Here is a 26,978-nt window from a genome sequence, read left to right as displayed (position 1 = left end):
AAACTCCCATCCCAGCCGGGCGGTGGTGGCGCACGCCTTTAATCCCAGCACTCGGGAGGCAGAGCCAGGCGGATCTCTGTGAGTTCGAGGCCAGCCTGGGCTACCAAGTGAGTCCCAGGAAAGGCGCAAAGCTACACAGAGAAACCCTGTCTCGAAAAACCAAAAAAAAAAAAAAAAAACTCCCATCCCACTCCACCCCCCCCAAAAAAAAAGAAAAAGAAAAAGTAAGAAAACATGCTACTTTCCATGCTAATGAAAGTAAAAACAAACAAAAAAAAAATCTGGGTATTGGCTCATAAGAGGCAGAAGCAGGAGGATCAGGAATTCAAGGAGTCTCAGCTACGTAAGTTTGAGGCTAGCCTGGGCTACACGAGACCCTGTTTCAGAAACCAAAACCCCACAGACTTTCTCTCACCCTTGCGCTCTCCATGGATTATTCTCTCTTCTCCTTCCATGTGGTATATCCCTGAATTGGTGCAGACCAGTAAGCTCTGCAAATTTCTACAAGTTTCTCTGTGAAATTCTCTGTTCTCCAGTTACCTGTCCTGAAGCCTAGCTTCTGTGAGTTCCCAGCTTCATTTCCTCAACTCAAGGAGTCTGCCACATCCCGCTGGGGTTCTTCATCTAGGCAATTATTAGAGGTGACATGGGACTCATGCCTTTCTCAAGGATCATTGTCTTTTTCTTCTGTATTTTGAATACCATTGGTCCACATAGTCTGTTCAATTTTTTATTTAGCCCTGACTGAGCTCTATTATTTCATCTTGGCCAAAATGGAAGGCAAATCTAATTTTAAAATATTCACTTATAGAAAGGTGTGAGGCTTTTGAAATAATAGCATTGCTGTGAGTTCAAGGCTAGCTTGGGCTACATAGTGAGTGAGGCCCTGTCACAAAAATAAGAAGTAAAGAGAGAGCTCGTGCGTGAGCTTGTAACACAGGTCTTGGGTGTGCACTGTGACTCCACACTAGCCCTTTTTTTTTTTTTTTTTTAAAGATCTATTTATTTATTATGTATACAGAAGAGGGCGCCAGATCTCATTACAGATGGTTATGAGCCACCATGTGAGTGCTGGGAATTGAACTCAGGGCCTCTGGAAGAGCAGCCAGTGCTCTTAACCTCTGAGCCATCTCTCCAGGCCCACACACTAGCCCTCTTTGACCCCCAACTGCCACTGATGTCTGTCCTGTTGTCTCCACGGCACACATTCTACAACCACCCCTTCTTTTTCTTCCTAAGACGATGAACAGAAGCCTTCCCCTGCTTGTCTGTGGGATGCCCATCCAAAGCCTCGGGCTCACCGCCTCCAAGCCTGGAAGTGTACTCTATGTTTTAATTATATCTTTCCACAGGAGGGATTTTCTCTCTCTCTCATTTCCATAGCACACTTTAGTGAATGCACTGAGACCAAACCGTGTTCCTTGCGAGGTCACAGATAAGCTGTGAAAGGAGAAATCAAGGAGAAAAAAAAAAAGATAGAAATCAAAAACTACAACCAGCACTGACCTCTACACACACAAGGGCAGGAGCACACCCACTGTACACACGTAAACACACGCATGAAAAGACCATGGATTCAGGAGGTAAAGAAAAAATACTAGCGGTAAAGGGGGAGGGGAGATGTATGGGGGATGGGAGGTCAGCGTCATGTTGGTAAGACAGTTTGTGAAAGACCAAAAGAAGAGTGTTTTCATGGAGGGCTACTTTTGAAACTATGGGTTTTGACTCTTTCATGAGTGGATTGTACCAATCATTTTTCATTGGAATATAATCATAGAGCATAGAAGTATCAGGGAAAATGTGGAGGGGCCCCAAAACAGCTTGACCACACAGCTGCCATGACAGGCTTAGAGGCCCAGACACAGCTGCTGTGACAGACTTACTGACAGGCAACACCCAGACCCAGGAAAAGCCATAAACTGACCCCACCCAGGGAGGGCCTACATCTAAGGGGAAGTACCTGACATCCCAAACATTCCAACCATTAGATGAGGTGGCCAGATGTCCCTGAGTCTGGCACACACCTATTTTTGTTTTACAGATACCCCTAGACAATTGTCAGCCAATCAGGGTCCTGAACCCTGGAAAACCCCTCACCCCAACCACTATGATAAAAGCTCTACCCTGCCTGGGTTCAGGGCTCTCTGCTCTCACCAGTTTGTTGGACAGAGAGACCAAGCTCAGAGCTTGAAAATAAAGGCTCTTTGCTTTTACATATGGGATTCTGTCTCCGTGGTGGTCTTTTGGGGGTCCCCACAAGCTGGGCATAACAGAAAATACTATTTCAGATATGTACATATCAAATGTAAAATGCATTTACTATGGGTCAAAATCAAAGTTTAGAAATGAGGAAGTAGCAGCAGACTGGGCTATCAAAAAATGAAAGGGAGGCACAGGACTTTAATCCCAACACTCAGGAGGCAGAGGCAGGTGGATCTCTGTGAGTTCGAGGCCAGCCTGATCTACAGAGAGAGTTCCAGGACAGCCAGAGCTACATAGAAACCCTGTCTAAAAAAAAAAAAACAAAAAAAACAACAACAACAACAACATCATCCGGTGTTAGGGAGTGGGAGGAGCCAACAGGTAGCTGGGGAGAATCCCCAGTGCAGTAAATCTACCGTGGCGGCCATGCTGGGTGCACACCAGTGCAAGTCCGTCTACCCACCACCAGGAGTGGGCCCTAATGTGCACTCTGAACTCCTGTGACAGTGGTGTATCCACATAGCTTAGTCAGCTACAAATTCACCATTCTAGCAGGGACTTTGCTAACAGGAGGAGAAAGAATGTAATGTTTGTTTGTTTGTTTGTTTGTTTTTAGACAGAGTGGCAACTGTAGCCCAGGCTGGCCTTGGACTCACTTGTGTAGCCAAGGCTGTCTCTGAACTTCTGCACGGCCCATCCCTACCTCCCAAGCACTGAGATTAAGGTGTGCACCAACCACACCCAGCGAATTTTTTACGTTTTTTGATCAAGATTTGTTTCCCACCCCACCCTTTTTTTTTTTTTTTTTTTTTTTTTGGTATAAAAACCACAATGACACCCAGGCCATCCGTCTTTCTGCTTTATTCTCCACGGAGCTGGTTTTACATCCATAATTCTGTTCTGTGCTGATTCCAGGATCCAGGTTTTCAGGTCTGGGGTCCGTGTGCCCAGTGAAGCCCGACCCACACCACCCCTAGTGGGCAATGGCACCCGCCCGCCCGCCCGCCCACCACAGCTTGATAGAGGCTCTGTGAACCAGGCGGTGAGTGCCCTTACTCCCTGCAAGAAGAAATTCAAGGAGGAAATGCACACAACTCAGACCCTCGCTCTCCTCCTGCCCACACCAACATGCTAAAGGGGATGCTGGTCTTTCCGGATGGGAAGAGGCTGCCCCCGGAAGGGTGGGCGGAGACTGGGAGATAGTTGGCTTTTGAATGAAGAGTGTGGGAGTGAAGGAGAAAGCCTGGGCTCTGTCGAGTCCCGCCCTAGGGAATACTTGCACCACTGTCCACCACCCATCATTCTTCACTGGCATCTCCTTACCCCAGACTTTGGGAAAACATTCGAGCCATCCTTCCTCTCTGTTCCACCCAGTCACCCCCGGGTACTCTCCTGCCACCTGCTCACAGAGTCCTGACTCCCCCTAAGGACTCTCAAGCTTTGTCTCCTCAATTGACTTCACTGCAAATGCTCTGTGCCCTACAGGACTCCCAGAGTATGCCACCAGAGTGGCAGACGAAACCACCCCAGTCCCTTCCACAACATCCTTTCCCCCAAGTCCTTTCTCCCCAGCCCCAGCCTTCACTACCCTCCACCTACAACTCACAAAAAGGAAAGGCCATCATCTCTGAGGGTGCTCAGAGTCTGCCTCACTCCTGCATGCTGAGGATTCGAAGCAGGATATTGTACACATCTTGTTCCATGTAGCCCTAGAGGTGGCAGGAAAGACGTAAGAGATGACAAAGAGCAGGTGAGGGAGCATTTTCGTAGTATAGTAGAATACCAATCAGTACCTCTTCTAATTACATCATCCTTAGCAAATTCTGCTTGTCTGGTGTGCTGGTTTTGGTTTGCAGCACTTGGGACTGAGCAGGGCTTCCTGCCCACAAAGCAGGTGCTCTGTCAATGAGCTACAGCCCCTGCCCTCACTTGTAACTTTAAATATTTAACTTTCCCCTGGCTATTTTCCCATCTTCACAAGGAAGAGAATGGCATCTACTGCTCAGGATTGCTGTACGGGCCGGGCCGCACTATGACTAGGAAGCAAGCACCTGGTACAGAATTGTAATCCTACTCCCTGTAGTCATCATCCCTAAGAAAAGAGCAAGCCTCACTTCCGCTTCCATGACTGGGGCAGAGTCACCTCAGAGGAAACGGAGAAGGGCATGAGGACAGGGAAAAGCCTCGCAGTGGATTAGGGAATGGAAAGGAGAAGCAGACACTTCTCTGCCACGTTCACACATAGCCTCTCTTGATCTACTGAATGAGATCCAGAGACCTGCCCCTGGGTCCAGGGGTCTGTCTAGGAACGAGGAGGGACACCTCCACTCTGCACCCCTGCTTCCTCCCAGACTCCGCCAAGCTCACCCGAGCAGCGTTCAGCAGATGGTTCCTGTAGGTGGAGATGGTCTCCTCGTGGCTCTTCTGGGAATCCTGAGAGGGAGCAACCATGAGAAGTCACATGCCTACCCTTCTCACACTCACCGCGCATGAGGGAAGGATAAAGTGAAGCTTCACCAGGCTGACGCCATTGGCCTGGCGTCACTGGTCTAGCCTGGACCACTGCCTGGCTAGTCTTCTGAAACTCCCCACTTTCACTACCCACCCTCTTCTCTATCACCATCCTTTTCCCTGCAGGCCAACCATACCTGCAGCTGGAGGGCCAGGTGGGTATTCTCCCCCCGGACCTCCAGGACTTCTTCAGAAAGCTGCTCCAGCTTCTTTAACAATTCCTTGATCTAAAGCCAAAAGGAAAGAAAGGGATCCAAGTCATTTTCCTCAGATGACCCAGGAAAGGATTGTTATCCACTTTTTTATGGGTAGGAGTTTCATACGTTTTCAAAACCATGTCGTTGTTTGTTTCTTACTCCTTTGGGGGGCCCGCCACCCAGCTCCCAAATAAATCACACATGGAGGTTTATTCTTACTTATGAATGCCCAGCCTTAGCTTGCCTTATTTCCTTAACTTTAAATTATGTTGCGGGCCACAGAAATATGAATCAGGAATTCAGCTGTCTACAGCAAAAGCTAATACCTGGAAGAAGCAGGGCTCTTCCAGAGGAAAAAGCCAAGCCTCAAGGAGTCTTGGTGATATTCGCTTTTAAATATAAATTAGCCGGTTCCTGCAATGATTTTCCTGTGCGTTATGGTAGCTTTCCCAGTTAATTCTTCTTCTAAGAACTTCTTACAGTGTATTTTATCTGAGTTACCTCTCAAACATCCAAAGACAAATGGCAGACAGAAATAGCATTCCGGACCACCTGCTGGTCTCCTGAATTAAGGTAAATATCCATACAGAGACACTGCCTAGGCTAGGACGACCTTAGGTACATAGCTTTGCTTCTTATACAAATTAAGCTCAGGCCCCCCTTTCTCTCACAGCCTAAGTGGCACCTCTAGACTCCCCATGAGCAACTTACTTAGAAAATAAGGGCTTTTTTCATTCCAGGTGCATCAAGCTACGAGACAGCTTTCACTTCCCCGCCCAACCAGAAAGCTGCAGGGCCAGAGTACGGCTGATTGTAGGTGTGGAGATGGGTCAGGGGAAGAGGAGAGGAGGGAACGAGGATGGAGATAGGAGTGAAGATGAAGATGAAGACGGAGATGAGAACGAGATGGAAAGAACTCAGAACTGCGAGAGGACAGGGGGAGAAGGAACAGAGAGGAACTAAGTATGAGAACGGAACTGAAGCTGTGTAGATAGAATTTTGTCTCAGAAGAATAAACAGGATGGACTAAAGAGCTCTGTGTACTTGGATTCATTCCCTCAGATCATTTCTCACCGTTGGTAGCGTCTCTTCTGGAAACCTTGGGAAAAGACTATTAGAGGCTGGACCCTAATAGCCTTTGTTAAAATTAGCCCAGTCTACCTTTTACTTCTGGGCTTTTCCCATTCCCGTACTTCCATAAATCTTACTCTTACTCCGTGCCTTGCTGGGTGGCTGGCCCCTGATATTCTCCCCTTCTCTGGCTCCTTCTAGATCTCCCTTTCCAGATTTCTCCCTCTATATATTCTCTCTGCCTGCCAGCCCTGCCTATCCTTTCTCCTGCCTTGCTATTGGCTGTTCAGCTCTTTATTAGACCATCAGGTGTTTTAGACAGGCACAGTAACACAGCTTCATAGAGTTAAACAAATGTAACATAAACAAAAGTAACACAGCTTAAAATATTCTACTACACCATGTAGCTATACCAGTATGGCGGTGTACACCTTCTATCCCAGCAGCTGGGAGACAGAGGCAGGCAGAGCTCTGTGAGTTTGAGGCCACATAGTCTACATAGTGAGTTCCGGGACAGCCAGAGCTATGCAGTGAGACTGTCTAAAACCAAAATAAAACACAAAATCATACAGCTAATAAATAATGGTTTAAACCAATATTTCTCTGGCTCTATAGTTCATGATCTTTTGTTAGTTTTTGTTTGTTTGGGTTTTTGTTTTGTTTTTGACAGGGTCTCACTGAACGGCCTGGACCGCACTACATAGACCAGGCTGGCCTCAAACTCACAAAGATCCTTCTGCCTCTGCATCCAGAGTACTAAGATTAAAGGTGTGTGCTAAAAAGCCATAGCAACTTTTTACTGAGTACTTAACATGTGCCCAAAATTATCCTGAGTATTTTCTTTTTTATGAGTATGAGGGTGGTTTTTTTGTTTTGTTTTGTTTTGTTTTGTTTTTGGGGTGTGTGTGTGTGTGTGTGTGTGTGTGTGTGTGTGTAGAGAGGGGGGTTCTGGTTTTTTGAGACTAGATTTCTCTGTGTAGCCCTGGCTGTCCTTGAACTCGATTTGTAGACCAGGCTGGCCTTGAACTCACAGAGATCCCCCTGCCTCTCCCTGCAGAGTGCTGGGATTCAAGGCTCCAGCCAGCACACCCAGCATGCATGATTGTTTTACCTGCATGTATATAAGTGTACCATCTGTGTAGCTGGTGTCTGTGCACACCAGAAGAGGACTTCAGATCCTCTACAACTGGAGTCAGAGGTAGTTGTGAGTCACCATGTGGGTGCTGGGAACTGAACTAGGGTCCTTTGCAAGGGCAGCAAGTGTTTTTAACTGCTGAGCGGTTTCTCTGGGCCCAATAAAGCAATTCATGTTCTTTCCTTCTCTCTTTCTTTTTTTCCAGTGGTGCTGGGGGTTGAGCCCAGGGCCTTACTCATGCTAGGCAAATGCTCTGACACTAAGCCATATCCTCAAATCCTCCCCCCGCCCCCCGGGACAGTTTCTCTGTGCAGCCCTGGCTGTACTAGAACTTGATCTGTAGACCAGGCTGGCCTCGAACTCACAGAGATTTGCCTGCCTCTGCCTCTAGTGTGCTGGGATTAAAGACATGTGCCACCATGCCTGGCTTCTGTATCTGCAAACTGCTATTCTAAGTAATTATAATAATTTATTTAAACAGGGTTTTATAAAAATCAAACTGGTCTCAAATATAAGGAATAACCTTGGCCACCTGATTCTCCTACATCAACTTTTTTACAACTTTTATTTACTTAATTTTTATGTGTGTGGGTGTTTTGTCTGCATGTATGTCTATGTACCATACGCATGCCTGGTGCCCTCAGAAACCCTGGAATTGAAGTTATAGATGGGAATTAAACTTGAGTCCTCTGGAAGAGTAACCAGTACTCTTTACCACTGAGCCATCTCTCTAGCCCTTTGAATTTTAAAAAGGATTTTTTTTTTTTAGTTAATTATTTATGTGTGTGTCTATATATGGGTGGGTGCAAGTAAGTACAATGCCCAAAGAGTCCAGAAGAAGTCCTTGGATCTCCTGAGGCCGCAGTTAGAGGCGATTGTGAGCTGCCCAAGGGTTCTGGGAACCCACCTCAGGTCCTCCGCAAGCGCAGTAAAAGTTCTTAACTGCTGAGCCATTTCTCCAGCTCTATGCCTGCACCTCAGTGTGTGGTGTTGGGGATCCAACCTAGTGCCTCACGCATGTTAAGCAAGCATTCTACCAAGTAAACTACATTCCCACACACCAAAATAAATTTTATATCTAATAAAATCTTTACAGCCACCACTACATTAGTAGTTTAATTTTTATTTTTTGTGTGTGAGTGTTTTGCCTGCATGCATGTCTGTACACTATGTGTGTGCTTGGTGCCTGTGGAGGCCAGAAAAGGGCACTGACTCCCCCTGGACTGGAATTACAGATAGCTGTGAGCTGGCACATGGGTTCTGGGAACCCAAGTCCTCTGGAAGAGGACCCATTGTTCTTAACCATTGAGCCATCCAGCCCAATAAATTAATCTTATTAAAGAGAAAACTGAGTTTTGAAGGGGCTACTTGCTAGGTGTGATGACACAAGCCTTTAACATCAGTAGTCCATCGGAAACAGGCTGACCTCGAAGAGTTAAAGGCCAGCCTGGTCTACTTCTCTAAGCCAGCCAACATTACATAATGAGACCCTGTCCCAAAATAAAACAAAACAAAAAGTTGTCCAAAATCAGTCAGCTATTAAGTTTTATGTGTTGTTTTATTATCAATTCTGGGAACGGAACCTAAGGCTGGGCAAGCATTCTGCCACTGAGCTATATCCCTCAACCCAAGCTGTCACCCCCTACTCTGTGTGTGTGTGTGTGTGTGTGTGTGTGTGTGTGTGTGTGTGTGGCTAATGTTACAGGCATGGGCCACCACATTTGGCTCCCAGTGAAAATCTTGAAACTGAAATTCAAGTTCAGACAATCTCCCTCCAGAGACCATAACTACCATAACTACTCAACCACTGTACCAAATTTCATTTAACCAAATTAAATTATTTTATTTATTGACATTTTGCCATTTATTGACATTTTGCCATTTGTTGACATTTTGCCATTTGTTGGCAAAATGACTCCTTTAGCTCCCTTCTATGACGATGCCTATTTTGGACAGCATTTCTTCCGTCTATGCATTGTACACTAGGTAAATGTTGTTTATATTCTTCCATGGTTCTAAATTCGAACTTCTTTCTGTACAAGTTCTAGCAAGAAATCCGAATTCATTAATTTAGGGGGTAGTTCTACAGCTACTAAATCCATTTGAAAATTGATGGTTTAGAGTGAATAAAATATGTCTCATTCCCCAATAGCACCAAGAAAACAGTGGCTTTCAAACTCTGTTGTGCCTTGGTTTTGCTTGGCGTCTTGAGACAGGGTCTCCTGAGCCCAGGGTGGCTTGGAACCAGCTCTGTAGCTGAAGACGACCCTGAACCTGTCTCCTGAGTGCCCGCCAGCACAGTTCTTCCAACTGTTTAGTTGTTGTTGATTTGTTTGTTTTGCTTCAGTGTCTTTTTGGCCAACAGAGATCGTTTGCGGGACCCATTCTGAGTGGAGCAGGAGGGAAGAGCAGCTGCAGTTAACCCATCTGACTCTGAGTCAGTGCAGAACCTCAGAAAAACCACAGAACACTTTACACCACTAGGCTGGACTAACGCAGGATTAAGATAAAATGTTAATTGGCCATGGTGTTCCCTGGTGTATCCCTGGGGGCATACATAGCTTCTGAACACTGAGTACTAAATTTTAGTACCCACACCCTCTTCTCTCTTGTACTATGTTGCTTACTTTTATCTCTTTCTTCTATCTGTATGCCACCTGAGCTCCATTCTCAACCCCAAACCTCTCTCGCCCTAGGCGAGCAAAGAGCGGTCCTTGCAAGCGCCAGGCACTCTGTTTAGTATTCATCTGACCTTCGGTTTGCAACCCCGCAAACGCAGCGCCACTCCCTGCCAGGCTCTCAAGGCTACCTCGCAGCTCACCTTGGCCTCCTTGTCCCGGCAAGCCCCGATGAGGTGGTCTGTCTTCTCTTTCAGCAGCTCGGCGGTTTTCTCGAACTGCTCCGAGCGCCCGCGCATCTCGCCCGCCTGGCGCTCCTGCTCGGCCGCCCGAGCCGCTAGGTCCTCGCTGCGGCGACGCTCCTCCGCCGCGGTGTCCCGCAGCCGATTCATCTCCCGGCAGGCTGTATTGTACTTCTCCAGCACAACTTTGAGCTCCTGGCCCCAAGCCTGCGCCTGGGCCACCAGCGAGCCTCGCGTTTTCTCGTGCTGCCGCAGGCTGGCTGCTTCCCGGGCCCTCAGCTCGGCCACTTCCTCTGTGGCTTGGTAGAGCAGCTGCTTCAGCTTGCAGATCTCCTGACTCTTCCCGCTCATCGTGGCTTGCACTGCCCGCAGCTCTTCCTCCAGCTTCCCCAGATCTTGCTCCAGGGCGGCCACTTGGGGGGATGCTGTAGCCTTCAGGGAGGCCTCTAGCTCCCCACTGGGGGACAAGGATCCTCTCAGCTGCTGGTTTTCCTCCTCCAAGCGAGCCAGCGCCTGCTGGGTCTCCAGGTGCCTATCCACCAGGATGCTGATGCAGGTCTGCAGCTCCTCCAGGGGTTCTGCAGCTGTACTCCGTGCACTCCCCTTGCCCACGAGGTCTGGGGGCAGACAGTTCCACAGTCCTTGGAGGGCGCTGCTCTGGGAAGCCAGTCGCTTGCGCAGCTTCTCTGTAGCCTCCTTCTCCATGGCCAGTTCCTCTGTCAACAACCCGACGCTCCTCCGCAACTGCTGTAGCTGGACCTGCGCCTCAGGCTTGGGCACAAACTCCCGCTGTAGTCTCTGGGTCAAGGACTGCAGCTCTCCTTGCAAGCGTTGCCTCTCGCGCCCCAGCTCTCCCAGTTCCTCCAGCAAGTTGCTGTTGCTCAGTCTCAGCGCTGACACCTCTTTCTCCAGGTGCCCCTTCGCCTGTCCTCCTCCTGAGGCCTGTTCTCCTCCAGGGGCCCCGAGGGGTTCTCCTCTGGCTCCAGGAGCCCTCTTTTCTTCGTGCTCTTTAGGGCATCCCGGGACTGCTTTGGGGGCTCCCTCTCTGGTCCCCTGGGCAAAGACCTCGGGTTTCACCTGCAGTCCCGCTTTCGCTCGATCCAGCCTCACCAGCACCCTCTCCAGCCTGGCTTCCATCTTCTCCCAGGCAGCGGCTGCAGCCTCAGCCCTGGGAGTCCCCAGGGCTCCCTCCAGAACTGGTCTTGACAAAGCCCCCCTGGCTGCATCCTTTTCTCGCCACACGGCAGCCAGCTCTTCCCTTAGCTGTAGGAGGAGTTGGTTCACGGCTGCTATGCCCACCGGTTCTCCTACTGGGCCCGCTTGTTCAATCCCTGGGGCCGGGGACCTCTCCTTCTGGCCAACACACACCTGGTCGGTGTTATCGGTGTTATCGAGGCCAAGGTTCTGTCCCCCACTGGTGTTCAGTCGCTGTCCCGTGGCTTTCTCGATGGCCTGAGACTTTGGGCTCTGGGGCGGCCCCTGTTCTGGTTGGGATTTTCTATGGACTTCATACTGAATCTCTGCTGGGGCTAACTCTTCAGCTCCCCTGGGAGCTACTGTTGGATTGACTGTGGCCGCTGCTTTCTGCTGCTTCTTTAGTTCTTGGATTCGCTCAGCCAGCAGATTCAGAGGACAACCCTGCTCCATACCATCTCCTCCAGGCCGGAGACCCGGGCCCTGTCTTCCGGCAGCCCCGGGCTCTTGCAATAGGAGATGCCCCAGTTCTTGCACTTGCTCTCGAATCTGGTTCTCCAGGCCTAGGAAGGCTGCAGCTTGAGCTTTACACTCTTCCGTCTTCCGCACCAGCTCCTGCTCCAACTGACTCACTTTCCTCTGCTCCTCTTCATACTTCCGCTTCCATTCTGAGCCCCGCTCTTCCTCCTCCTCTTCCTCGGGCCCTGCTATCCGTGAGTTCTTAGGTGGAGATCCCACCTGAGGCTCAGGTGGAGGAGCCTGTGCGGGGAGAAAACCAGTGGTGAGAGGCTGTGCAACTAGTGTAGCCCCTGCTAGGGCCTTGCTTCTGTGAATGTGCCCACACGGACTACTGGAATAGCTTGAGAGTAGGTCAGAAACAAAAAGGGAGACACTTCGGGTCATACCTGAGATGCATGATCTGGGTGTTGAACCAGTCCGTGACCTATGAGAGAAGACACGGAACAAATGAGAACTCAGCTCTCACCCAGTTTCCAGATTTGCTAGGGAAAAGTGGCCACTCGTCATGATAACCCTCACACATGTCTTCCTGGTGACACTCTCGTCCCACGAATCCCTAACTGTCCAGCAACTTCCGTTTCCTATCCCAGAGGTGGAGTGTTCTTTTATTTTGTACACATATTTCTTTTATTGATCACTGTGCTGGTACCATGAAGGCACTGGGACATCACTCAATGGTGGGCAAAAATAGAAATCACATGGATGACAATAATAGCAATAGCCATTTAATCTCAGCATTCGGGAGGCAGAGGTAGGCAGATCTCTGAGTTCGAGGCCAGCCTGGTCTACATAGTGAGTTCTAGGACAGCCAGGGCTACACATTTTTCTGAGAAATGCTGTCTCAGAAAAAAAGCAAAAAAAATTTTTAAAAATAATAAATAAATAAATCACAATAGCAATAGCCAGAGTTGCACTCAATGAGCAAAGGCTATGCCGCGGAATCTTGTGATGTAGCAGCACTAAATTAGTAAACCCTGGACTAAGGTGACATTTTTCAGACAGACTGCCTCCTTGGGCTGTGGGATACTGAGAAGCTTCTTCAATCCTTTGGCTACCGAAGAGACTCTTGAAGGCACAGAAGGACTTTTACCGCCTCTCCGCCGCCGGTTCAGGGCCTGCTGTAGCAGCCCCCACAGCTCCTTGTCGTGTGTACGCAGTGCGTAGTGCAGAGCATTGTGCCCCAGGCTGTCCACTGCTCCAGCGTCTGCTCCGTGGCTCAGGAGCAGCTCAGCCACCTCAGCGCTGCCTTTCTCACAGGCCAGGATCAGGGCTGATCTGTGGGTGGAAACAAATCTGGAACACCAGCTTTCCCCTCATAGTTTCAGAAATTCCATACAGGGTAAGCCCTCACTCAGTGGAGTCAGAACAGCACACCAACACCAGCCATGACAAAGCGTTAGGCCAGAGCACGGCTTTTCCAGTGTCAGTCCTTGGAGCTACAAGCAAGCAGCATCAGAGGATGGGACCCCTGCGGGGGGGGGGGGGGGGGGCTCCATTTTTGTCTGCTTTATAGGATGCTAACGTTCTACACGAGAGCACACACACACACACACACACACACACACACACACACACACACGCAGCAACAGCAGCAGCAGCAGCATATATGCTCATGATCCTCCTGCCTCAACCTTCTGCGCACTGGACTACAAGTCTACACCACCACTCTTCTTCTGCATAAACTGGAAAGAAAAGGATTCCACTGTTTAGGAAATAACTTGAAAACTAGTAAATTAAAGCTGTGATCCCAGAGGCTGCCTTTCTACTTCTGGTATCATCTGTGCCAGCACGGCTAGCCAGTCAGTGCACGGCGCAGAGCTTTTTTGAGCCATTTGTGGAAAGGAAGGAGGTCCCCAAGAACAGAGATAGTGCATGCCCTCTGCCCACAGGCTCCTTTCTAGATTGGTGAAGAACTGGAGATCGGGATGGAAGACAGAGACGGCCAGCTCACTTGTCATCCTTGTCTGTAACATTAACTCGGGCACCTCTCTGCAGCAGTTGTGAGCAGATAGCCGCATGACCGCCCAGCGATGCAATCATCAGGGGCGTGCGTCCATCCTGCAGAGATTGTGGGAAGGAGAGGCCATGAGGAGCCAGGGAGAACTAAGGACTTAGTGATTCCACCTCATACCTACTCCCCCCTCTCCCGACCCCTGTTGAAACAAGCTCGGGTCCTGGGGCTAAACAGTCTTGTGCAAAGAGTCAGGAGCTCCCAAATGATAAGGAAAAGAGGAGAGATGGAGGCGGGATCACAGAATCTGGCCAGTCAAACTCCTGGCCTCCCGCTTGGTGTGAGACACTCACTGTCTACTGGCCTGTCTGATACTCACGTTGTCCAGTACATCCAGGAAGGCTTCGTGGTCACACAGCAGGAGGACACTTGAGGCACAGCCAGAGGAGGCTGGAAGGATTGAAAGATGGTTCATTAAGGAGAGGTTTGAAGAATACCTACTTGGGCTATAACGCAGCAGCTCCCATCAGGGCAGTGGCTGTCTGTTTCCCAGCCTTCTTCCCAGCAGCCCCCCCCCCCCAGCACAGGCACGCACCTGCCCAGTGTAAGGGACTGCGGTTTTCTGCATCCACAGCATCTTCATTAGCGCCATGCTGTAAACAGCCACAAAGAGAAGCAGCAGTGGAGCTTGGTGTTAGCATCCTCCCCCCATGCCCCAGATCCAGTTGCCAGTTTCCATGGTAATATGAAAAGGAATGAGAGGACCATCCATGGCTGTGAGGGGAAGCCAACTGCCATGCAAGCTCAGTCTACTCTCTGCAGATAATGGGCGGCCTTGAAATTAGACCTACTTCCTAACTAAGGCCAAAGGAAAAAGCAGGTGATCTGTAAATAAGCACATGGAAGGAAATGACAGCTGGACTGACTGGAGTTTGGGGACCACTGTGTGAAATTTGGAAAAGATGACGAGTAATAAAAGTAGAACAGTCAAGCTGGGCGGCGGTGACACACACCTTTAATCCCTGTACTCGGGAGGCAGAGCCAGGTGGATCTCTGTGAGTTCAAGGCCAGCCTGGTCTACAGAGCGAGTTCCAGGACAGACTCCAAAGCTACACAGAGAAACCCTGTCTTGAAAAACAAACAAACAAACAAACAAGAACGTAGACCAGTCAGTGTGTGCTCAGTGGTCTACTGAAGACTCAGATCATCCACATGTCTCATGTGCATGTGTATATTTTTCACTGTGCTACCTGGTTAATGGCCCTCCTCCACATTTTAACTTATTTATTTATTTTACTTGGGGAAGAGGTGCGGACGGACATGCTTGTGGAGGTCAGAGGACAACTCACAGGAGTCAGTTCTCTCCTTCCACCCTGCGGGTTCTGGGGCTCAGACTCAGGTCATCAGACTTGGCAGTAAGTTCCTTTAACTGCTGAGCCCTCTCACTAGCCCCTCCCCCAAAGACATTATTTATCTGGACACCCCTGCTTTTCTTCTCCCTGCCCATACACATAGCAGTTAAGTCTCTGCAGCGGCTCTGCCATTGGCAGAGCTCAATAGTCCTTGGGTACCCTGCTTTCTGACCTGCCCCCAAAGACAGCCTGAAGCATGCGTGTAGAGCGGACGTCACACAAATGTTTGTGAATATATTGATGAATGACCATCAAGCCTGTGTTCCTGGGAATGAGACAGCTGACTACTGTCAGTTACTCCAGGACAGAGCTGGGGCACGCAGCATCTATCTGCTGCCTGCACAGGGGTGTCAGAGGACTGTGTTTACCTGCAGCAAGACCTTAACACACTGTGGCTGGCAGGAGATGGTGGCCAAGTGCAGGGCGGTGCTTCCTGGAAAGAGAGAGAAAGAGAGAGAGAGAGAGAGGGTGGGTGGCCCCGTGAATGCCTGTGACTCATTGGGAGGGAGGGCAGGAGACGCACAGATAATCAGAGGGAGATTAGAGGGAGAAGCTCTAGGCCACATCGGGCCAGAAATTCCTGTTCCCCAAGCAGCTGGGACCTTCGGTGGAGGCGAGAGTAAGGGGGAGGTGTGCCTAGCTGACGGGGTGGGGAACCCCGGGAGAGACGCCGGCCAAACTCACTGAGCACAGAAGCAAAGGCCCACAGCGGGAACCTCCATCAGAGCCCAGCCCTGGCCCCTCTGCGCCAGTCCCGCGGCATAATGGGCAGGCTGGGGGCGTGGCTGACTCACCATCCTCATTCCTGCTGTTGATGTCAGCCCCGTTTGCCAGCAGTATTGTCAGACACTCCGTCAGGCCTTTGGAGGCCGCCAGATGAAACCTGCCAGTGTCAACGCCAAGACAGAAGAGGATGAAAGACCGGGGGACAAAGCGGGGAGGCGCTTATTTTTTTTTAAAAATCATGTTTAATATTCTAAATTATTCTGATCAATTGGGGTTTTTGTTTGTTTGTTTGTTTTGAGATAGAGTCTCACTATATAGGCCTGGCTGGCCTTGAATGCTTGATCCTCCTGACTTGACCTCCCAAGTTCTGGGATCATAAGCAGGTACCAGAACAGCTAACAAGGGGGGCTTTAATAAGCCCTGCTTCCTCTGCTCCCTAGCCCAAAGCAGAGCGGGAAGCTCTCTCTCCCAGTCTGTCTTGCTAAGAGAGAAGCCTGCCTCCAGGACCTAGGGTCACGAAGTCAGAGGGTGCTTGCTACTGGAAAAGCCAGCAGAGCTACAAATCCCAGGGGGTGTCAGATTGTTGCAGGGATGTTGGGGGGGGGACATGACCACCTGCCTCTCCCAGCACCGAATCCTCAGAGAGCCGGAAGTGACATATAGAGGAGCCGGAACTGAGCGGAAGGCGGCAAGGGTACAGCCTTCCTCCCAATCCCTCCCTCTCGCCCCAGGACTCCCCTGACTTACTCCTTCATTCCTAACTTCCCCAGCACACACCCTCCTACTTTTGCGATGAGGAAATTTTGTTCAGCAATTAGTTCTCTGTTGGTTTAATGAGCTTTACATCCTCTTCAAGTCACTGTGGCTTGTGGGGCGGTTGGCACTCAGGGACCGGGTGCTCCTCCCTCACGTGTTCTGTGCTTGACACACGGCAAAGGCTTGCTTGCCCGTCTACCCGCCGGTCCAAACAGTGAAAGGGCTCGGAAGTTACAGGCCTGCCCTGATCGTCCTGAGGTTTGAGGTGTTCCAAAAGAACCACATGCCAGGGTGGGGTCAAGAAGACTTACTTACGGGGACTGGCCATTTGAGTCCAGCTTGGTGGGCCGGGCTGACTTCCTAGCGGCCAAGGCAGCCACGCGTCCCACATCCCCCCGCTGCACGGCCTCCAGCAGCTTCTGATCACGACGGTTCCATTTCTCCACCTAGTCAGGAGTTACAGATTGTATGAATATTGGCGCTGGCAATGGTGTGGGGAAAGAAAAGCGAGACTAGATGCCTTGCAAGAGAAACGGAGCCTCCTGGAGGCTCTCCCTGCTCATGGTCTCTGGGCCCAGAGCAGCAGATCTTTCTTAAGTGGGCCAGTAAAATCCTAACCCCTCCACCTGTCACCAAGAGTTATCGACAGCAACTGTCCACCCCAAAGCTAAACAGAGTCAAGCTAGCCCAGGCTAGCTCAGAGTCTCTATGTAGCCAGACTAGCCTCAAACTCAAGACCCTCTTGCTTCAGGCTCTTGAATGCTGGAATGTCAGGAGTTCTCCACCACACATAGCTTCAAAGTGATTAATAATAGCAAATGTTTAGCATTTTGAGATTCCATTTATTTATTTAGTTAGTTTTGAGACAGAGTCTATGTAGCTTTGGCTAGCCTAGAACTCACTCTGTAGCCCAGGCTGGCCTTGAACTCATAGAGATCCACCTGCTCTGTCTGTCTCCTGATGCTAGGATTAAACCACGATACCTGGCAAGACTCTTTGTAATCATCACCATGACTACTGTTGTTAGATGCAATCCTAGCAAGAACCCCTGCCTTGGTGCTCCCTAGGTCTTTCTAGAACAAACTGAACCAACCTGACTGCTCCTGATTGGTTCACAACGCCTCTCAATACCCCCCACCCCCCCACCCCCGCCTGCTTTTTGTCTTTACTGGTTTGCAAAGCACACCAAGGTCCCTAGCTTCAGGTCACAGCCAACTAAACACCTCTAGCTATTGACATTGGGCCCCAAATTGTGGGTGCAGTGGGTGGGAGGCAGTTGTAGAGATTCTGCTTTCCTATACCATAGCTGGCTATGCCTCTCTCCTATTAGTCTCTTAACCCCTTCACTGCAAGCAACCAGCAAAGGCAAGCCACTTCCTAGCCGTGCTTAGGGAGGCAGCAAGAAGAGGCAGAAAGAGATTCCCCCCTCTCCTCCTCGGGCAGGGAGCAGCTGTCCCAGACAGCAGCCACGCCTCAGCATACATTGCCTCAGCATACATTGTTCCATCCTTCCAGCTCAGGTTTTGAGGGTGGAGGAGTAATTAAAATAATTGAAGCATTACCGGGCATAAAGGAGAGAGCCATATGAAAACACCTACTGCTGCTAGCACAGAGAAGCCCGCTTTGGTCCAGAGAGGGGAGACACGAAGCAGGAAGGAGGAATGCGAAGACCATTGGTATGGAGGAAAAGTCCTCAAGATGGGCATTTTGTCATTGGGACTGAGTCTGGTTCAGCTATGTGACCTAGAGGAAGCCATTAAACACTCCAACCTGGTTCCTTGCACATAAAACGCAGGCAATAATAACCACCTCACCACAATGCATTAAACAAGTTAATGTAGACAGAACCACATAAATGTATGGCATCTTCACAACAAAACAGGAAGTAGTGAGAAATCGGGGGTGGTCCATTGCGTTTTATGAGGTATAATCTCAACAAGAAAGAGGTTATAGGAAAGGGTGAAAAAAAATAGAGTCTGTGGAAGCCCAGTAATTCATTTTCAAGTACTGTTTATACAGCCGGGACAAATTGTTAATCATCAACACAGGAAAGATTTAAAGGTCCAAGCCATAAAATTGCCTAGGATAGATGGATTCTGAGGTAACACTCGTTAACTTCTCCTAGTCCCTCCAATTAGCCTCAGATAGCCCTGAAAAATAGTTAGGAATGATTAGCTTGTGTCTTTCTAGAAAAAGAGATGGAAGCACACACATGTTAAACATCTGTCCAGGGTCACATAAAAGAGTAACAGTATTGGCTTTAGAAATCGCCCGGGCCTCTTGCATCCAGACCTAACTCCCACATCCGACCACACTGTTACAGAGCGATGGGAAAAGGATTAGTTATTTCCAGGTAAAGTTTGAGAATGCCTCCAGGGCAAAACTACTTGATCTCGGACATCACTCCCTGCATGGGAGAGTCTCCAAACAGGTTTATTCTCAAAAGGCAAAGCAAGCAAAATCACTCCTCCACATCCTAACAGGTCCTGACATGCAAGAGCACGCTTTTCAGTGCCCCTTGTGAACCAGGTCATCTGAGAGGAAACAGCTGGAACAATGCCCCCACCATACACCACGGCCACCAGCTGACCTTAACCTCGAGTTCTCCATTCGGAAATTAAACTCTCTTCCCTCTTCCTACAGCATTCTTGTTCTCCTTACTCATCCTTGACTAGCCTCGTACTCCTCCTCCTGCCTCTGGAGTGCTGGGATCTCAAGTGTGGGTCACCATGCCCAGCTTGTCTCTGTGAGTGTCAGGCAGGTACAAACGTCCTTGAACCTCCCTTTCCTAATGATGTGAGAGCAGACAGCTTTGTGTCTGTCACGTAGCTGACACACAATAAATGGCAGTTCCAGTCGTCATCCGTCTTGGATTTGCTTGGGAACACTTTGGATGTTTCAGAGCTTATAATTCTCCAGCTGAGCAAGTGGAAGGCTCTTGCTCATGCCAGTCGACGAGTTAGCCAAGCTAGGTAGGTGGTAAAGTGTGTTTTAGCAATGTGGCTATATCTTTCCAGCTAGGTCCTTCCAACTCTGCCTGGTTTACCTCCTATAGTCAGTCTCATTATACCAAGATGAGTTTAGAACAGGTAGACAGTCTTCGTGACGAAACCACTGGAAACCAAGGGAGAAGAGGAGTGCTTCCAAAGTCCGAGACTCAGTCTGTGGCTCACCGCAACATCTTGGAAGGAGACACTGGATTACCCTCACAGCCTCAGGGGGTAATCACCCAATTAACCAGTAGGCGCCTTATCAAGGACAGGCTTTGTTATTTCTACAACCGAGATTAGGGAACTCGTGTAGACGTAATTTTACCTTCTCCTATCCTGAACTCCCAGGCTTCCTATCTAGATTGGAAGATACCAACAGGTAGTGCAGGAGCCAGTGGCTTCTACTGAAGATTAGGTGGATGGAAACGGAAAGGTGCCTTAGGGATGAGGGCCCGACACACATTTGAAATGCAATAGAAATCCTCTGTGCTGAGCTCATGCCATAGGTTGAACGCTATTTACCGGCCCATCTCTTGGTCTATGTCCTGCCCAGGCAGAGTAAACTCAGGTTTATGCCACCCTTGAAGACATCATCGACTTTGAATCAAATAACCCGAGACTAGAGGAGATGGTTTTTGTTGTCTTCCTTGACAGTAGGTGATGTATATTAGATTTTGTTGATTTACATTTTTTTTAGACAGGTTTCATGTATCCCAGACTGTCCCCAAATTCCATCTGTAACAGAGGATGCCCTTGAAGTTCTGATCCTTCTACCTGAGTGCTAGGATTCCAGGAATGTGCCACCGTGCCCGGTTTACAATGGAGCTGAGGACTGACCAGGGCTCCATGCATCCTAGACAAACACTCTCAGCTGAGCTACATCTCCAGCCTGATGCAGATTAACAGTTAAAAGGTCACAGATCACTCAGTCCTTGTCTCTAAGGAAGGGTCCTCATGCAAGGACGTGAATGGGGTTAAAGAGAGATGATCGGCTGGCATAATTGGGAAGCCAGGCTTCTGAATGTCCTGGAAATCTGTCACCTATCTGCAAATAGGTTTAGTGTGGTGAGTGGAGAACGTTATCTGGGGGCTTATTATGGGGGAGTTTCTTGAGAAAATAACTTATAGCTGAAGCCAGCCTATTTTAAAGTCTTTGGCAAGCTTGATCTGAGGAAAAAATGTTTTCATCCTAAGTATGTAGCTCAGAGTGTGCCCTTACGTCCCACACTCTTAATATACTACAGTCTTGTGACACTAAGAGTTTATTTAAATGAGTAGACCTTTCTCATGGTCAAACATGTGAAGAACTGGGGTCATAAAGGAAAGAGGGAGCCGGGCGGTGGTGGCACACGCCTTTAATCCCAGCACTCGGGAGGCAGAGCCAGGTGGATCTCTGTGAGTTCGAGGCCAGCCTGGGCTACCAAGTGAGTTCCAGGAAAAGGCGCAAAGCTACACAGAGAAACCCTGTCTCCAAAAAAAAAAAAAAAAAGTAAAGAGGGAAGGGGGAACGTTCTAGATCCCAAGATGTAGCCCACTGCTCATTCCAGCATCTAAGAAAGGAGGCATTGCCCAAGGCTGAGAGAGTCAGAAAGAGCCTACGGCCATATCACCTTGAACTTGCTCAATTTCAGAAGCTGAGCAGGGTCCGGCCTAGGTAGGAGAATCAAAAAAGAATGAAATAATCCCCTTCCTAAGGAGACAGCAGACTCCATAAATCTGAAAGGGAAGAATCCTGGGGTCTTTCCATATTTAGGGGAAAGTAGACGTGGATTAAAAAAATCCCTGGAAGTTAAGACAGAACCCAGGTAGCCGCAGTCTCTGTTGCCTGTAATAGTAAATGCCTTTTGACTGGTAGGTCAGTGTGTGGAAACTCTGTGTAGAAGCAAATGTAAATGGAACAGAGACAGGCCTCAACAGTTCCTCCTCTTGCTTCACAGCTTTCTGCCAGGTTTCTGTGGCCTGCCCATGCACAGTGAGATAACCGAACATTTCCCACATTTGCTCATGAGTGACAAGTCAGCTAAGCAATATCAGTACCAAGTAACACACACCCCCATCTCCACAAAAGACGCCATCCCTTCACAGGGGTCACTCCAGAAAAGCTCCTTAGAGGAGGAGGCTGTACCCTCCCCCCGAACCACTGTGTTCTGAAATCTTTGCTTTGCTCTCGAGTGGGGGGCACGGAGAAGAGAGGAACCTCTGCCAGCGACTCTGTCTTCTTACCCCTCACCATCTAATTTCCCTAACTGAATCAAAGAAAAGGAACACAAATCCTGAGCCAGACAAAGGAGGAGTTAGAGAGAGAGAGAGAGAGCCAGGCAGGGAGACGTGACCGGTCCCAAGAACCAGTCTGAGGACCAGACACTGCAGTGAACTGGCCAGGATCGATTCTGCAGGCAACTCACCCAGGCTCTTGGGGATCAGCCAGGTGGCTGCATGTCCTCCGACAGTGCCTGCCCACTGGGCTAGATTTGCAGGATTAAGCCACAGTGAGCAGGCAGGAGGACCAGGCAAAAGGTAGCAGGAGTAATATTGAGGGGAAAGGTGGCCGGAAATCAAAGAGAAAACAGAGGCTCCATGTTGGATGGACAGTTGGCAAGAGGTTTGAAGTGGTGCTTGGAAGAATGGGAGAGGAAGTGTGGAGTGGAACAGAGGGCAAGAGTGGAGGAGGCTGTGGAGAAGGCGCTAGGGCTGAGAGTACCTTGGGGGCAGAAAGCAAACAGTGAAAATGGAGCCCTATGGGAGAGAAAGTTGTGAGGAGAAGGCAGGGATGGAAAATGAAGCCATAGGGCAGGAATTAGGGGTGGAAGTAAGAACGGAAGCAAAGGCTAGGGGTGGGGGTAGGGCAGATGTCTGAGGTGGGTGGGAACTGGGAGCCAGAGCTGGAGTAGAGAACAGGGTCATGGAAAGCATACCAGAAACTGGAAGTCATAAGTGTTGGGAGAACAAGGAGCCCAGGGGAAAGGCCTTGGGAAGGAAGAGGTTAGGAAGGCTGAGGGACAGGTTTTGGGAGACAGGTTTCGAACGTAAGTTCAGTTAGCAGAGCTGGCGGCCGCATTGTCGGCGCAGCAGCGCACGATAGACTGGTGCAGGCTCACTGCGATCGTCCATGGAGATGGGACTCAGGACTTCTGTCAACACCGGACTCGGATCCCAGTCCCAGCCCTTCTCCCACCTACCGCCACTTGTGAACTGGAGCAGGAGAAGATGCGCTTCATGGCCGGGGCTAGGGCCACGGGGGGACGGGGACGCGCAGAGAGCCGGGCCACAGGTTCTCAAACCCACTGGAGGAGAGACAGCTGTCAAAAAGCAGAGTGGGTCCCGCCCTAGGCCCCGCCCCAGATCCCACCCTGCTCAATCAGAGACGTGAAACCAAAGGCTGGGCTTAAAACCCCGCCCCTGGCCCTGCCCAGCCCCGCCCCTGCAGAGGCAAAAAGCCCGCAGTCTTCCGCGGCCACCCGGGCCGGGCCCCAAGCCCCGCCCTCCGGCCTGGACCCGCCCCCGGCCTGGACCCGCCCCCCGGCCTGGACCCGCCCCCCGGCCTGGACCCGCCCCCCGCACTCTGTCCGAGACTCAGTCCGAGAAGGATGCTCGCAGCCTCCGCAGAGGCGCCTCCCAGGCCTTACCTTCCCAGCCTTTCTGCGTGGAGCTCCGCCCCAGATTCCGCCCCCACCCCGCCCTTCCGGCGCCCAGCCCGTCCCGGACCTCCACGAGCTTCGATGTCACCAACCGTCCCTTCACCTGGGATGAGGCCTTTAGCCCGTGGCCTGTGCTTCATCCTCCCCTCCCCGACGAAAACCCAAGTCCTGAAGATTTTTAAAGGAGAAGACTTTGGAAGCCCGAGGCGCTTGAGCACCTGTGTGTGATGTGCGGCCCACGGCGACCCCAGGAACAAAACCCGAGACAGGATCAGGCTGAGGGCTTAACGCAGCTCTTAGAAAGGAGCAAGGGGACATTTTTTTTTTTTTTTTTTTTTACTGTATGTTTGCCCATCCAACTCCCTTCCACATTACTGTCCTTTGGATTCAGTTCTTTGTCATTCTTGTTGGACCGGTGTCGGTTGCAGCCACCCCGTCTGGCCTTCCCACCTCTCCCTTCTCCTCCCGGTAACCCCAGCAAGCCCACCCAAATACGCATGAAATTCTATGGAATAAAGCCCGAAGTTTTACATTAATTCATTTACGGGGGGCGGGGGGGACGCGTGAGTGTGTACTACAGGCACACTTCTGGAGAGGTCAGAGGACAACCTGCTCTATGGGGGGGGTGTGAGTGTGTACTACAGGCACACTTCTGGAGAGGTCAGAGGACAACCTGCTCTATCGGGGGGGGGGGGTGTGAGTGTGTACTACAGGCACACTTCTGGCGAGGTCAGAGGACAACCTGCTCTATGGGGTGGGGGGGGTGAGTGTGTACTACAGGCACACTTCTGGCGAGGTCAGAGGACAACCTGCTCTATGGGGGGGGGGGTGAGTGTGTACTACAGGCACACTTCTGGAGAGGTCAGAGGACAACCTGCTCTATCGGGGGGTGGGGGGGGGCGTGAGTGTGTACTACAGGCACACTTCTGGCGAGGTCAGAGGACAACCTGCTCTCTCCGGCCACCGTGTGGGTCCAGGAATTGACTCGGGCAGTGGGGCTTGGCAGCAGGCAGTACCTCTAAGATGTTCCAAGCCCGACATTCTGAACATGGTTTACGAGGCTCTTCTGAAACAGAAGCCTGAAGAGGGCTTGGTGGCGCACGCCTTTAATTGCATCACTCGGGAGGCAGGCGGATCTCTGTGAGTTCGAGGCCAGCCTACTGCTACTGAGTGAGTGCCAGGACAGCCAGGGCTACACGGAGAAGCTGTGTCTTGAAAAACAAAACAAAACAAAAAAACTGTTGTAGCAGACCATACATAAATCTCTTTGCAGCTGGTGTATTCTCATTGGTGTTTTTGTTTTTAATGGTTGCCATATATTTCCCCTGAAAACCCTGACAACCCGACCATCAGGGTGTGCATCTTGGTGTGTGACTTACTAGCAGTTCTTTTTTTTTTTTTTTTTTTTTTGTGTGTTTGCAGTGGTGTTTTGCCTACATGTATATCTGTGTGAGGTTGTCAGATCTTGGAGTTACACTTATTAGCTGCCATGTGGGTGCTGGGAATCGAACCTGGGTCCTCCGGAAGAACAGTCAATGCTCTTAACCACTGAGCCACCTCTCCAGCCCCTTCCTGGCAGTGCTTGCTTACTGTCACCTACACATCCACCACCTTCCTGTTGTGTGTTTACATCTTTGTTTTTCCTATCAGGTTCTCTGATGGCAGCAGTTGTGGTTTTTATTAGTCCCCTCGCTTGGCACACATTAGGTCTTTAATACCTGTTAAGTGAATGAGTGAATGAATGAATGAATGAATGAACGAGCAAAGAAGCAACAAGACAGGAGCAGTGTAGTGCAGACGAAGAGACCATGGTTTCTACAGTTGCTTCTACACTGGTTTTGCTTCAGACCAATGGGCTTTCTGCGGACTGGGCTGCCGTTAGAGAAAGCCCTGCTCCAGAGCCGGGGGCGGAGAGAAGGCAGGTGTGTGTGTCCTTGCCGGGAGGACACAAATGATACATTTGATATTAGCCAAAAGGCCAAGAAACGATGACACAAAGGAAAAATAAAAGTTTTCTTTCAAAAAAATTATTACGTTTCCTGATTTCTGTGTCCATGAGGCCAACTCGCAGGGTTTGCTCCTCCATCATACTAACCTGGGGATGATCCCGGGATCGAGCGCATCATACTATCCTGGGCGTGATCCCGGGATCGAGCGCAGGTGGTCAGGCGTGGTGACCAGCTCCTTTACCTGCTGAGCTCTCTGCCAGCCCCAAAGTGGTCTTTTAATAAAGAAGGGCTGGCCCGGCAGTGGTGGGCACGCCTTTAATCCCAGCACTCGGGAGGCAGAGCCAGGCGGATCTCTGTGAGTTCGAGGCCAGCCTGGTCTACAGAGTGAGTTCCAGGACAGGCACCAAAGCTACACAGAGAAACCCTGTCGGGGGGGGGGGGGGGGGGGGGGACGGAAAAGAAAAGAAGGGCTGGAGGGACGCTCAGCGGTCAAGAGTACTTCCTGCTCTTCCGATGACGGTTATATTAGTCAGGTTCCCCAGAGTCACAGAACTTATGGAATGAATCTCTTCCCACCCACCCCCACCCCACCCACTCACACACACACCCTTCACCTCTCTCAAGGTTCATTCATATATTTGAAGAGTCTGCTTCAAGGGCATGAGGCCCAGGATAAGAGCTGGTGAAGGGAGCCAACAGCACAAAGAGGGATCAAATCAGGACCGGAACCACTTGAACTTCAGTACGCCTCCTACTTGGGCCTCACAGCACACCGAATGGTAGATTATTTTATAACAGAATATATTTTGTAATATGGCTACTATTTATTAAGCATTTACTGCATGTTCACTTTTCCTGGACTGTCTCATCTAGTTCTCAGAACCTCTAGTGTAAACATGAGAAAGCTAACGCGGGAGTTAAATCTGTCCCAGGTCGTGTGTGTTTGAAAAAGGATAGCCTGTACACCCAAATCTGCCTTCATTCCTAACCCTGTCCACAAAAATCTCTTGTTATCTGAACCTCCAAGAAATTCTGACTTGTTCAAGAAGACATGGCACAAATGAAAGACCCGAGCCTGGAGGTGCTACTGGCCTTTGCTCTCGGGAGGCAGAGGCAGAAGGATCTCTGAGTTCAAGGCCATCCTGGTCTATAGAGTAAGTTCCAGGCCAGCCAGGGAAACAGAGAAACTTTGTCTCAGAAAGAAAGAAAGAAAGAGAGAGAAAGAGAGAGAGAGAGAGAGAGAGAGAGAGAGAGAGAGAGAGCAAGGAAGGAAGGAAGGAAGAAAGGAAGGAAGGAAGGAAGGAAGAAAGAAAGAAAGAAAGAAAGAAAGAAAGAAAGAAGAAAAGAAAAGAAAAAGACCCAGATTTGATCCGGCCTATGCGTTTCCCAGACTTTTTATGGTACCACAAGTAGGTGAGAATCGCAGGACGCTGGAGCAGATCGCCTGTGGAAGAGCCACAGAAACATTCACAATACTTCCGTTTCTGAGCAGCCTATATCCTAGGAAACTCAAACAGAACTAGAAGTCATTTGATACCGGAATTTATTTGTTCTGACCATCTGATCACCGCGGTAGAAACGACAGTGCCCAGGACGGAGGCTCTGCAGGAAAACCAGGGACACCAAAATAAACACTGCAGACAGGGCCTGGGAAGACAGGTTCTGTGGCAGCTGCCCAGTCAGATCTCCTCTCTTCTCCGCGTTCCAAGTCTTAATTACAATAAAAAACGTTTACCAGTGACTATGAGAACTCCAGTCGCCCATGAACCAAAACATAGGACAAGAGGGAGGGAATTCGGAGTTAACTTGAGATTTCCAGTAAACATCAAGTGAGGGCTGAAAAACTCACTCCAACAGAGAAACCTGT

The 26,978-nt window shown here is 50.0% G+C and overlaps 1 protein-coding gene across 1 annotated transcript; it reads right to left on the bottom strand.

Moving 5' to 3' along the window:
• Positions 1-3,048: 3,048 nt before the first annotated feature.
• Positions 3,049-23,225, bottom strand: Ankrd35 (ankyrin repeat domain 35). The gene is made up of 15 exons (XM_059265916.1): positions 23,151-23,225; positions 22,704-22,808; positions 16,850-16,980; positions 15,847-15,935; positions 15,421-15,485; positions 14,236-14,293; positions 14,020-14,090; positions 13,641-13,747; positions 12,780-12,964; positions 12,076-12,113; positions 9,938-11,929; positions 4,851-4,940; positions 4,570-4,635; positions 3,809-3,911; positions 3,049-3,261 (listed from the first exon to the last, which is right to left on the bottom strand). The coding sequence occupies exons 2-14, from the start codon at positions 22,740-22,742 to the stop codon at positions 3,852-3,854; spliced, it is 2,991 nt and encodes a 996-aa protein (XP_059121899.1). The 5' UTR covers positions 22,743-22,808; positions 23,151-23,225; the 3' UTR covers positions 3,049-3,261; positions 3,809-3,851.
• Between the last annotated feature and the right edge of the window lie 3,753 nt (positions 23,226-26,978).

Source organism: Peromyscus eremicus, chromosome 6 (genome assembly GCF_949786415.1).
Source record: "Peromyscus eremicus chromosome 6, PerEre_H2_v1, whole genome shotgun sequence".
Taxonomy (NCBI): Eukaryota; Metazoa; Chordata; class Mammalia; order Rodentia; family Cricetidae; genus Peromyscus; species Peromyscus eremicus.
The sequence above is the reverse complement of the archived record's forward strand: the minus strand, read 5'-3'. Positions and strand labels throughout refer to the sequence as shown.

Excerpts from the sequence above, each read along its gene's own strand:
- Ankrd35 (XM_059265916.1), bottom strand. The coding sequence starts at position 22,742 with ATGAAGCGCATCTTCTCCTGCTCCAGTTCACAAGTGGCG. Across the intron at positions 14,294-15,420 it reads GTGTTAAGGTCTTGCTGCAG|CATGGCGCTAATGAAGATGC; the intron begins GTAAACACAGTC and ends GGCTGTTTACAG. Across the intron at positions 4,941-9,937 it reads GCCGGGACAAGGAGGCCAAG|ATCAAGGAATTGTTAAAGAA; the intron begins GTGAGCTGCGAG and ends TTTTGGCTTTAG.